The sequence below is a fragment of the Ammospiza caudacuta genome, chromosome 8 (genome assembly GCF_027887145.1).
Source record: "Ammospiza caudacuta isolate bAmmCau1 chromosome 8, bAmmCau1.pri, whole genome shotgun sequence".
Lineage (NCBI taxonomy): Eukaryota > Metazoa > Chordata > Aves > Passeriformes > Passerellidae > Ammospiza > Ammospiza caudacuta.
Genome location: NC_080600.1, coordinates 28,095,416 through 28,108,498, shown reverse-complemented (window position 1 = coordinate 28,108,498; position 13,083 = coordinate 28,095,416). Strand labels below are relative to the sequence as shown.

The 13,083-nt window shown below is 46.0% G+C and overlaps 1 protein-coding gene across 1 annotated transcript in view; it reads left to right on the top strand.

The window, feature by feature from the left end:
- The first annotated feature begins 1,158 nt into the window (after positions 1 to 1,158).
- The window catches only part of LOC131560617 (unconventional myosin-X-like), a 75,313-nt gene continuing 63,388 nt past the window's right edge, over positions 1,159 to 13,083 (top strand). Inside the window, exons 1-4 of the mRNA XM_058809463.1 lie at positions 1,159 to 1,253; positions 6,421 to 6,579; positions 10,203 to 10,390; positions 10,632 to 10,766. Coding sequence (XP_058665446.1) covers positions 1,251 to 1,253; positions 6,421 to 6,579; positions 10,203 to 10,390; positions 10,632 to 10,766 — 485 coding nt within the window. The 5' untranslated portion in view covers positions 1,159 to 1,250. The remainder of the gene's footprint in view (positions 1,254 to 6,420; positions 6,580 to 10,202; positions 10,391 to 10,631; positions 10,767 to 13,083) is intronic.

Here is a 13,083-nt window from a genome sequence, read left to right as displayed (position 1 = left end):
AGAAACACTATTCAATTTCTTCAAACATATTAAGCCTACAAGCAAAGAGCTAATGGTGCTGATGGGATTAAGAGGGTAGGAAGGGCTTAAAGCTCCCGATCAATAATTTAGGGGCATAAAAAAAAAGGGAAGAAAGTCAGTCTATGAATCAATGAAAGGCAGCATGGCCCTAATGTTACTCAACAGTTGAGCACTTTGGATTTTTCTCAATATTTATCTAAGCAGAGTTTATGTGATTTCTATGGGAAGACATGGAAGTGATTAGTTTGCAATAACTGAAGTGTGGTGTGACTTCATGCCTAGCTCTGTAATTGCAGGTCATGCCCTGATCTGCCTTCATGCTCCTGCTGTTTCCCTTGTACCAGGTCCCACAGGCAGAACGGGCCAATCCAGCAAACTTGTTTTCCCTACTATTTTGGTAGGCAAGCTGTGAGATTTACCTGTCCTGCAGATCCCTGTTTGTGTGTTACCAGAAATCTGAGCTTGTGCTCAGACTTGTCTTGACAGACATGGAGAAGTTTAAGATGTTGTATTGTATGTGAAACATCATATATAAAACCAGATATAAACACCAGTGCATACATACATCAGGCATCAGGACCATCGTGTATACATCAGTGTGTATATACATCAGAGAAACACTCAGGTCATGTCATTTACCAAAGGAAACTCTTGCCAGAATTTGCAAACAAAGCTCTGTGAAATCCTCTTAGCTGGTAATTTCAGGAAGCATTCTGACTTACAATGATGCGTGGGTGTATTGTTTACATTGTAAACATGCTTTATTTATATTTTCTATTATTATTATAGCATGGCTTTTAATGACTGGCTGTTCCAAGTTTTAAAATATTTAGACGGTCAAACCAACTATTCTGTGTGTTCGTATCTTTCCATGACACTTTCTGTAAAAATTGGTCTTTCCTTACTTTAGTTTTCGCATGAAGCTCATTAAAATTGCTTTTTCTTCCTCTCCTGTTACATAAGGAAAAAACAAACCCAATTTCTCTGAAAATGTCAGTAGAACTTACTTAAATATTTTAAGCAGCTGTAGCTTGGAAGTAGCTTCTGAATACTGCAGCTTCCCCCAGCTTTCCTTGGGTGCAGATCTCACAGGCCCCAGTTCTTTCTAATGGGATGTCTTCTGGTTTTTGCAGGGTGCCAGGGTATGGCTGCAGGAGCAGGACCAGCTGCAGCCATGCACTGTTGGCGTGTGTGCCAATGGAAATGTTCTCTTCACCTCAGATTATGGCATGGTAAGTGAAGTTTGCATGAGTTTGTACCCTACGCCAAGCTGTAAGATGGACTTCTTGGTTTTGCATGACCATCATGTTGAAATTTATCAATGGAAATGCTGCAATTCTCTCTGAAAAGTGACCTGGCTCTGTTACACCAAATACCTAACAAATGTTAAAAGAAGAAGTTTGTTCTTCTTGTTCTCTTCGTTTCTCTGCCTACCTCACTTTTCTTGGTTTCCCTTGTGCCATCTTTGGAGGAGTTGCATTAACAGCCTAACAAAATCATTATATTGGCTAAGTGCTCCTGGAAGGAGGCAGCTCCAATAACCTAGCAGCCCCTCCTGCCAAGCTGTGCCACTCTAGGGGTTCTTGTGCTCACCACCAGCTGCTCAAGCAGCTTTTGCTGTCAGCCCTTTGGCCAGGGGCACGTGGCAGTGGGCTCCCTGTGCCAGTCAGTGTGTAAAGGCTGCAGAGATGCACAGGACAGCTCAGCAAGGCAGCCAAGCTCTCCTGAGAGCAGATTTCTCCAACAGGTATAAGAGCAAGCTCCTTTCCTGCCTGATTTCCAGCCCTGTGCTCCTTGTGGTTCCCTGGGGTGCAGTACTCATGGAATAATATTGGTAGGAAGGGACCTCTGGGGATCATCCAAGTCTCAGTGAGTCAGCTCGCCTGGCTAACCCTGGGAAAACTATCCACGGCCTTCAGGGAGGTTCTGGGTGAGTCAGACTGATGCCTGGGCTGGGAGGAGGATGGGGAAATGGGCAGGACTGTGCCCTCCAGCAGTGAGCAATTAGACCTGCTCAGCTGTTCTGGTGAATGGGCCCTGCAGGTGGCTGCTTTGTTACAGAAAAATGGACAGGTTTTCTTTGGCCTCTTACCTGGCAAACAAAGGAGGGCACAGGGGGAAAGGGGATTTAGAGCCCTGGTTTGTGGAGTCAGTGGTAGGACTATGTTTTTCAGTCTTGCCTTGAAAGATTTGAAGTCATCATTATTTTATAAAGAGCCTGATTTGTTCCTCAGAGATGGAAATTCCCCTAGCGAACACAGATTTTTGAATCTGGTTACTGTAGTCTCCTAGACCCCTTCTTGAGGAGTTGACTTGTTTTGGGAGTGCTGGATATCATTAACACATTTCAAGGGATCTCAGGGAATGCAGCAGCCTCCAGAGGGACAAAAAGTGGTGACAATACTTCTGTGCCTTTCCCAGTTCTGTCTCTTCTGACATGCTGCTGTGGCCTTCTAAAATCTTTCAAACCAACCTGGGACCTCTGAAAGGACACCAGAAATCCCATTTTAGAGCTGTCTGTCCACCTCCAGCCTGTGCCCTGCATGCTGGAAAATATGTTCAGGATAATGCTTGGTGGATTACAGGTGTGGAAGAAAAAAGCTGGGTTTGGGTTTTTTTCTTCCATGAAACAAGAAACCACTAGGCTGGAGGAGCCATGTGCTTTATGGCTCATGGAATAAAAGCTCATGGAGATCATTAAAGGGCTTTCTTTGTTCAGTGCTACCCACAGGAGCTGTCCTGTGTGCTTCCCTCACCTGCCACATTCATTGTTTCATCCCTCTGGGAGGGACTGGCACTCCTACCCCGGGTGAGGACTCTGATAAATGTCTTCACTTTGGCTTGGATGTGGCAGGTGATCCCTGTGATTTTTAGCACCCCCAAAATCTAGTTGTCGTCATGTTTGCTGTGGCCCAGCATCCCTGCAGCTCTTGCAGCTCTGAGGTAAGAAGTCCAGTCATGCTTCAAAGCTTTTGTCATTTGTTTTCACTTCCTTAAAAACACCTCAGGCAGTAAATCCATCAGAAATGTGACTTCCTGGGAGGAAAGGAGGAGCTTTGCTTGTGAAACACAAGATTGGAAAGCACGATCCAGACAAAACAGCAAAATGCTTTATGAATAAATATAACTTGGATGCCAGGTGGGAGCTTTGCTGTGTGCTCAGGATGGCACTAATGGATGGAATTGAGTTTGAAAAGGAATCATTTCTCCCTTGCTGAGCCTGGTGAGCAGCACTGGCAAACCTCATCTTGGCTTGTTTGCTGCCCAGATTTTGCTTTATTCCTGACCATTGCAGGGCCTTGGTGAGAGTCATTGTCATTTTACCCTCACTTTGGGCTAAATTTGAGGCAAATTGAGTTTATCACTGGTAAGAAAGTAGAAATCTTTGGCTGTGAGGTGCCTGTTAGACTGAAAGGTGATTATTTTCCTTCCCAAAAATAAAGATCTGCTTATTAACACATATAACTTTGTGTTTTATATATTAGCTTGTTAAAAAAGAGATATTCTGGGGGCAACTTTGCTGAGAGATCCGTTTGCCTGAGTTCTTACTTGCTTCAGGAAAAATCAGCTGTCATATTCAGCTCAGTAGTGCTGAACACCAGCCTGGCATACCCTTCCTGGAACAGGATGATGGAGGAGGATCTTTGAAATTGCTCTCCTGCAGATTGCTGGAAGCATCCAGGGGTGAGCAGTGGGGTAACAAAAGCTTCCTTACTGGGACTCTGAGGGTGGAGCATCATCCTGCTTGTGTCTCAAACCTCCGAGCTCCTTGAAGAAAGTCACTTTGGCAGTCTTGGGACATGTGTCTGTGTCCAGGAGCATGGATGATACTTGCAGCCTGCCCCTGAAGGGCAGAGAACAAATGAAAAGTCAGCTTTCTTCCAGTGCCAGGGATGACCTGAAAACTCTCCCCCATGTCACAAGTGTCTTCCAGAGGCACAGAGCCATCTCCTCCCAAACCTCAGTTGGGCTGGAGGCCCCAATCAAGTGGCTCAAGACAGGTATAACCTGAGTTTCTAAGCTCTATTACTTATTTACTTGTGTATTTAGGACCCCTGTTCCTCTTCAGGGTTCCATTTCCTGCCATGTTGTCATCAAGAACAAGGAAATGAACTCTGACCCATCACTTTTAGTGCATGGCAGCCTCTGGGCACAGGTACTGCCAGCTCCTGATATCTTTTAGGACACTTGTCCACTCAGCTTTTTGTCTTAATGTTTTCTTAATGTTTCTCTTCTGGCCCAAATGGCTGCAAGTGCTGACAGAGCAGTAGTAGATGAGTAAGTACCAGGTAGCTATAAGGGAAGATCACGTCATGCTGTTTTTTACTTGTCCTCTTCCACATTTTGGGTAAGTCAGCGGACAAGAGAGAGCCAGGGTCATCTGCTGCCTCCTGGTTTGAAAGTGCTGTATTGATTTTGTTCCTGACAGTCCAGATGTTGTGCATCTGCAGCTTGTACTCTCTCCTGAATTTAATTGTCTCATTCTCCCTTTCTGCTCCCTCAGTTTTCTTGTGAAAGTGCCTGAGGTCTCTGCTCTGAAGAAGAAAAAAAAAAGTTTTACTTTTTTTAGGGTCATGCTTGCAGAGTGAGAGTCCTTCTGCTGGCAGTCAGACCTCTCTGACACCCAGGAGCAGAACTGCTGTTGAGAGGCCTGGAGAGAGCCTTTTTGCAGGACTGGGCTTTGTTTTACACTGATTGTGAAGGTGAACTGTGTATTTTTGAAAAAAAAAAAACCACAAAATTTTTTGAAAAAAATTTGAAATTTTTGAATTTTCTTTTTAAAAATTTGAAATTGAATTTTTGAAATTTTTGAAAAAAATTCACAAAATTCCTGGCTGGTGGAAGAAGTGGGCTGTGAAGGAGCCTGCCAGTGGAAGAGGCTGAATGGTCCTTGCCACACAGATGTGACTGGTGAGAAATGGGGCAAACACACCTGAGGGACTGAGCCAGCTCCTCCTCCCCAGCTGCCTCCCAGAGCAGAGCTGCTCTTGTGGTTGTGCATCGCGGTGGTTTGCAGGGGATCTGTGCTGGGTTTCTGCTGCCCTGCAGTGGCAGGGTGCAGCTCAGAGCCCTGGGGGTGAGCACCTGCAGTTGCTGCAGCTGTGAGCGCCCTGCAGGGACTGGCAGGGGGCTGGGTGACCTCATTCTGTCTGCAGCCTGCAGCTGCATGCACGGCCTCTCCCCAGCACAGACAGCAGCCTGAGCATCCAGGGAGGTGGGCAGGAGAAACCACTTAGAGCAATGCTACAGATTAGAGCTGGTTCTCTGTGGGACCCGTCAGATTCTCCCTGGCATTCAGGAGGGCTGACAAGCAGGGATGGAAATGAGGCAGGGACCAGAGCACTGGGAGAGGAGGAAAAGCACAAGATTCTTTGGTGGGGTTACTGTGGACCAGTTTCCTTCTCCAGGATGCCTGTATGAAGTCTCCCATCTGTCTCTCTTTGGGTCTTACCATCCAGCACAGCTTTGGATGCTGGGTGGGAGATGGCACATGGCTGAATCCAAGAGTGGGAAGCAACTGAAATAACCTGCGTGAAATGCCAGCATCGTGCTTGAGGAGGAGGAAAGGAGGGCTGGGATGTGCGTGTGGTGGAGGGGAACAGTCACATAATCTCAAGGGAGTGAAGGACATGACCTGATAACTGAAGAGGGGGTTATTGAGGAGGGGAAAGCTCTAGCAGGAAGAAGGATGCTGCAATTGAAACAAGATGAGTGCAGCTGCACGGAGAGATGAGCACTTCCTAGAGCAGTGATAGAAGTTAATAGGTGTCACTGTACAAATATTTTGAAAGCTGTATCATACACATAAGTGTCATCACACAGTACTTTATTTGGCTTCTCATGTGCTTTGCTTTCCTTTGCTCTTGAGACGACAAACTCTTCCAGATGCTCTCTGGCTGCTGCTATGGAGGGTGCAGGGCCAAACTCGCAATGTGAATTAGCTTTTCCTCTCCTTCCCCACGGTCAGAGACATGATCTCACCTGTGTTTTTTGTGAAAGACTGTTCCTGGTCTCTTGGGAGCAGCTGCCATCATTATTCACAGTCATGAGTGCAGTGTGTAATACCTGTCTAGCCTAGAAGCAGCTGGAGGCTGGTGCCCTGCTTCTGTTAAGGGGAAATTAAATAACCTTGTGTTGATTTGACCCCATCAGTGGTGAAAGTGAGAGATTGACTGTGTAGCAAAAGAAGGGAGGGAGTATGCTGTATAGTTTCTGGCCAGAGGGCTCAAATATGTAGGAAAAAGGAATGGAAGAGTGACTGTAAAAGTAGGGAGCAGATCCATGTTTTATTAATTTCCTTTTCCAGTGCAAAAATATAAAGGTGCGCATTTCTGGTAGGAAATCCGACCATGTGCCCAGGTGTCATTAGACTATTTGTCCTTCTCCCCATTCTTCCAGGTGTTTCAGTACCCCAAGGCCGCCCTGTCCAGAGAAAAGGTCTTACCCATGCACCAGACCAGCATTGATGGGGTGGAAGACATGTCCATGCTGGGAGATCTGCATGAAGCTGCCATCCTGCTCAACCTTCACCAGCGCTACCAGCAGGGTAACATCTATGTAAGTGCTCCTCCCTTTTGCCTTAATGGTTTTTGTTTAGCTTCAGGGCTGCCACTTTGCATGTGAAGTGCTGATGTTATCCTTGTCTCTTGAGGATAGGAATTGGAGGGGATTTCCTGCCTTGCCAGCTCCATCATCCCTGTGAGATCCTACCCTTATCAGAGGGGCCTCTTTGCCTCTATGGAGGAAATTCCAAAACATGAATGTTCACCTCTGAGCTTTGTGGTGATTGCACAGCTCTGTATCCTCTGTGAACATCCATGTTTGATGAGCTGCCATTCACATTCCCCAGGTTCCCCATTATGCTGTTCCATGGTGCATAGGGCCAAGCAGACTGGAAAGTGCAATGTGCAGAGGGGCTTGCTGAGTATCCCTCCTGATCTGACAAAGATACTGCCTAACAAAACTAGGAATGCAAACCTGTTGCCCAACTGTTCTGCTTTTACATGCAGTTGTACCTTTTGTTTTTGGTTTTGTTTTTTTTTTTTGATTGCTCTGCTGTCCTTGCACAGATGAATGAATACTCATAGCATCTCCTGATTTCCCTCTCAGGAAGGAGACAAGTACTAGGAAAGGGACTTTTGAGGAAAAGCACACCTGGGACAAGACATTCCTGAACTGCTGGGATGGCAGTGCTCTGCTAAGACTTGGAGAGAACAAGGAAGATAGATTGCAAAGACTGTCTTACCTTGCTTGTCCATGCTATGTGCACACAGAGTTTTCAGAATATGATAGAAAAAATGAAAATCTCTGTGTTGCATAGCAACCGTTATCAAGGCAACCAAACCATATGCACCTGTATTCCAGGAAATTATCAGTAAAGTGACCCTGTTTCTGAACCACCTCCTGCACTGGATGCAGAGAAGACTGTAATTTCTTTTTTCTTTTCTTTCTTTCTTTCTTTTCTTTCTTTCTTTTTTTTTTTTTTTTTTTGTAGGCACCTTTGCCTGTCTGTCAACAGAGCCTTGTGACCCTGTGACAGTAGCCACATGCACACATTATTTTGATGGCCCATATCCTTGCTGCTCTTTTTGTCCTGTGTTTGACACATGCTATGTGTTTCTGCAGCTTTTGACCCCATTTGGGCATATTCCTCCTGCTTCTTCTTCCTCGCACCTTAAAATGCAATGCAGGATTCTCTTCCTTTTCAGTCTGTGCCTTGCACCAGAAATGCCACAACACCAGCAGTATCATAGCAGCTGTACCTCCTTAAGCCTTTCAGCTAGCTCTGATATGTCATTCCTTCTCTTATTCAGCATTAGTTCTGTGCCTTCTCCATCTCTGCATAAAGGTGTTGAAGTTTAGCACCTTTACACCTCGTTTTTTGCCTTTGCATCACGCATGAATCTCAGATGTGCATCTCGGGTCTGAAATTTTTGGAGATGTATGAAGGGGCCTGACTTCTGCAACATGCTCAGCACTGGGAAGAACCCCTCAGTGTTGGATTATTAACCCCACCATGAGCTCCTAAAGGGGATTCTTTCTGATCAGGGAGTGTAGGTAGCAGTATATCTAGACTGCTCTGGCACCCATAATTAATTTACTACAGCAATACTGACAAGCTCAACAGTACCTTTTGTTTTCCAGATAAATACTATTCAAGCTCTACCCAACTGTTGAAGGAAATTATGTGAGCACAGCAACAACCTGCATATTCCCTCTTCATTCTTACAATTCCTGTATTCCTTAATAAAAGTAGACCAAACATAATGAGAGTGATGCAGAAATGGCCAGGGGCTGTACTGCCCCATTTTGTGCTCTCCTTAGCAAAGCCATGCCTAACCATCCAAGTAGCATCTATTGTCCTGAAAAGTAGACTTGCCCCATGTGGCTTGTCCTGCTCTGGAGAATTCTTTGGGGGCAATTGCTTTGCTGATAAAGTAGCTGGTATGTACATGGCTTTACTGCCATTAAAAATTATGGATAGAAATTGTCTATAAGGGAATGCATGTGATGAGGAGACTGCAACTGGGTAGTGGAAAGGTTTTCTAGGAACACCTTTGAAAGAGATGGCTGTACTGGAAGAAGTTCTGGAAAGGAGCTCTGTTCCTAGTGAAACTACAATGGAAAATGCAAACGGAAACATCTGAGAAGAAGAGATGCTGTAAAGGACATAGAAATGTCTTGTAGTCTCTCGGCAATGCCTGTTCCTCAGCTGCCTGTACAATGCTTTTCCCCAATTCATGTTTTGGCACCCAATGCTTTCCTCTCTCTCTCTTTCTGCACCTCTCTGGCCAAAGATCATCTGCTTCTTATTGCTTTCATTACCAATTAATTCTATTTCTGCCCACAAAAGTCCCTGTCAGAGGGTCCACAGGACTTGATCCATGATAGTGTGTTTATACTGATAATGCAATTTGTCCTAGGTGATTTTCCATCCCACAATGATCTCTGAGTGCTGCTTTAATAAATGAGTTTTAAATATTTTGGTGACTGCGGCATCTTATCAGTCTGGCTTCAGAGCTTGGCATTGCTATAGGCTCATATTTCATTTGGCCTGATGAGTCGTCCTTGTCACCACGTGTTTAATTTACAGCTTCTCCAGCAGATACATTCAAATGCTTTTATATCTGATGGGTGACTTATAGTTAGTTCATGGTTTGGAGCTAATGCTAGATGTTGTCCCTGACCATAAAGCTTGGCACCTCCTGCAGCAATCTAAGTGTTTATTTGGTCTTGTCTGCTGAGAATGGGTGTTCCTTGAGTAGAGCAGTCCAAGATGTCCCTGTGAGGGAGGCCACCACACCAGCAGCATGGATGTTGACCATATTACAAAGCCATCATTAGGAGAGAGGTGGCACCATTGCTCTGAGCTGCAGCTCTGAGAATAACTGGATTTGAGCTGGTTGGCTGAACCGAAAAAGTCATGCCCCAAAAAGCAAAATTAATTTACTTCCACTGCACAAAATAATACATTTGAAATTCAGTGTTGTTGTCTGGGTATTTTATTTTAAATCTTGCTACCTCTTTTTTTGGACTGTGAGATTTTCAAAATAAATATTTTCAAAATAAAATGTTTAGAAAATATAAAAATGTTTTGACTTGAAATCTAGAGCTTTATCTTGAGCTGTCAATTTTGATTTGGTTTACCAAATGATTTAAGCTGCACCAAACAGCATTTTTGCAGCAGAAGAAAAATTATATGCTTTAGTGGTTCTTTGCACATGTGTGTAGTGTGTGTGTTTGTGTTCTAATTCTGTTCAGGAGGTTCTTGAGCCCTGCCAAGCCCCCTTTGCTTAGGACTGTGTCATTGAAGGTATCTCCTGACTCCTTCAGTCCTGGCTCTGCTGCTCAGCTGCAAGCACAGTGCAAAGTAGCTGGGTATGAAGATGGCTTCATGTTTTTAAATTGTGTAAGCTTAATTTAACAAGGATAATAGGATAAGAATGTTATATTATAAAGCAGCAAAATTCAGATTGCCCCATCCATACTGAGCTGTACAGCTCCTTCTCTGGGGTTCGACATCTTTGCCAAACTGTGCAGCTCTCTGCTGAAGCTCAGTGTCCTTATTTAGGCTTTCTCCTTCGCCATGACTTATTTCAGGGTCTGGCTTTGTTGTGATTTTTTTTTTCTCCCCAGGAGCTTGCTTCATTTCCTTTCTGTGTTTTGTTTTTTCCCCGTAGACAAACATTGGCTCCATCCTGGCATCAGTAAACCCCTACAGAGCCATCCCTGGTCTGTACGGTGTGGATGCCATGGAGCTGTACAGACAGCACCGCCTGGGTGAGCTGCCTCCCCACATCTTCGCCACCGCTAACGAGTGCTACTGCTGCTTGTGGAAGCGCCATGACAGCCAGTGTGTTCTCATCAGGTCAGAGATGGACAGCCAGCTACTCCATGGCTGCATCACACGCCTTGCTCCTGCTCTCCCATTTGCACTGACATCTGCCTGAGTACCCTCACCACCCTCCCCGCCTTTGCCTGATCCCTGCTTGTCACAGCGGAGACGTCACATGTTTGTTCCTAGAGATCACTTCTGTGCTGCAGCTAGGATGGTCATCAGCTCTGTCTGTCCTGGATTTGTGAATGAAATGTGTGCTTTTTCTTAACAGTGGAGAAAGTGGAGCTGGAAAGACTGAGAGCACCAAGTTGCTCCTGAAATTCCTGTCAGCCATGAGCCAGACCTCCCTTGGGGCCCCTGTGTCTGAGAAGAGCACTCACGTGGAAGAAGCCATCCTGGAGAGCAGGTACAGTCACCCTCGTGGGCACCCAGAGTGCTGGGTCAGCCTGCTTTGGGGGGCCCTGCCTTTGGGGGGCTCTGCCTTTGGGGGGCTCTGCCTTTGGGGGGCCCTGCCTTTGGGGGGCTCTGCCTTTGGGGGGCTCTGCCTTTGGGGGGCCCTGCCTTTGGGGGGCCCTGCCTTTGGGGGGTTCTGCCTTCTGGCAGGGATGGAGCCAGACCTGGTAGAGAGGATCACAGAGCTGAATGATGTCACATCAGGGAAACACAAAGGTTGCCATCCTGCCGGGATGCCTCACCGTGGCTGCTGTCCCAGCTGTCCATGGATGGATTAGGCTTCTTTCCAACAGCAATGTGGGATGTGTCTCCTAAGCTGGAGAATTAATGCTCTAGCTCTCGACTGTAGCTGTCCTCACAGGGAGTCTCTGTCATACTCCTGGTTTCCTCCATGAGCCCCTGCTTTCCCTCAGCCTCCCTGTGTTTCAGGCTGCTGGTTTGTCTGGCCCACAGGAGTCCCATGGCAGCTTTCCTGCTGTCCTGGCAAGTGATTTCATGGAGAACCATCCATGGGAGCTGGCACCAGGGAACAACCACCACCCACCTAAACCCTGACGAGGCATCAGGCAGGCAGGGAAGTGCCTGAATCAGATGTGTTTGAGAGAGAAGCTGGCAGCAGTGGGGGAATGGAGACACGTTTCAGGGAAAATGCTTCATGCCAGAAGAGGTGCTGACACCCCCGAGGGACCATGACCCACAGATGACCTACGCTAGAACAGAGAGATGAAAGGAAAAAGTATCTGCAAAACCTGAAGAAGAAAAGTGTGGCTGAGGAAAACTAGTAAGACGCAAAGAGCAGCAGAGAAAATAAGGAAGCAAAGAATGACAGAGAGAAGCAGTGTGACCCCAGGCTCTTGTGCTGTGATGCTGGGGAAATTTTGAGGGAGTGAGTGTAACCTGAGGTATAAAAGAAAGCTGAGGCTAAGAAATGGAGGACAGTAGGTGTTTGACATCAGGTAAGCCTGGGGAAGAGGCAGGAAAGATACATCTGTTTTGTTGTTTGTGTCCTTGTTTTCCTTAATACCTGAATTATATTAAACAAATTACATTAGAATTTCCCAGACAGTCTTGCCTGTGGCTGAAGGACCTTGCTGGCAGTCCTGCAGTTTGGTACTGTCAGGGTGAGGCTGCAGACTAGTCCCAGATGGAGCCTGTGATAGTTGCAGAAACCTCCAGAGGAGGCAGCTGTGAGAGCACTGTGGGTTTTAGGTCCTTATAAAGCAGAGCAGCCTTGAGCAGAAGGGCTTCTGCCCTTGGACCTGGTGTTCCAGAGACTGTTGTTGGATGATTTATCCTTTGCAGGTGTGCAGGTCTTAGCAGGCATGGAGGCAAATCGGAAAAAGCTCTGAAGAGCAGTACAGTCATGACTTAAGATCTGCAAAATCTGCTTTAAGGCAAGTGGCTTAGAAGGCTCAAGCACTCTTAGCAGTGAAGTGATAACTTGACAGTGATCAGAGAGCTTATGGTGCTGGGTAGGTGATCCCTGACTCTGTTAGATGTCACAGCTGTGAGCTGGAGTGAAGTTAGAGAACACAACCTGTTCTGTGTGCATCTCTAGTGCTACATGAACCATTGCAATGTGAATGCAAGAGAATCTGATTTGTCACCGTTTCTCTGAAGACAAGAAGCTGAAGGCCTGGCCCAGACCCAGAAGCTGCTGCTGCTTCTCCTATGGACCCTGCCTCATGTGTTTGAATTTCAGCTGCACTTGCTCTGACATTGGCCCTCCTCAGGTTCACTTATGGTGGATTTTCATGCTTGCAGCCCAGCACATACCAAGGAACAACACTGTATTATTTCTCAGTTTCAGATGACATTGCAAACACAGTGTTCATCAGCTTTCTATAATTTGCTTGTTTTGGAACTTCCAACTTGGGGTATTTCTCACAAATCAGGCTCTCAAAACTCCTTTGGCACTGTTGATTTTGTCTCTTTTCCTTCTTGAAAAGAAGTCATTCATTAAATGTTCATTAAAAATTCTGTTAACTTTTCAGCTTTTTTTTCTTGCTTCACTCTGAAGCTCCCTTCTCCATGTTGGGTGCCACTGCTGACAGCATAACCACCTTTCCTGCTATTCACCCCCCAAGTCTTCAAATCTTTTTATCTTCAACTGTGCATCAGAATCCTGAGCTGCATATGGTGCAGTATTTCTGAACTCCATACTTCTCTTTCTGCTGCCCTGCTGAAACCGGTTCCCATTATTTTGAATGCTGGAGTGCATCCTGCCCACACCCAGCAAGCAGCCAGCATCACCTTCCTGATGTGCTGCT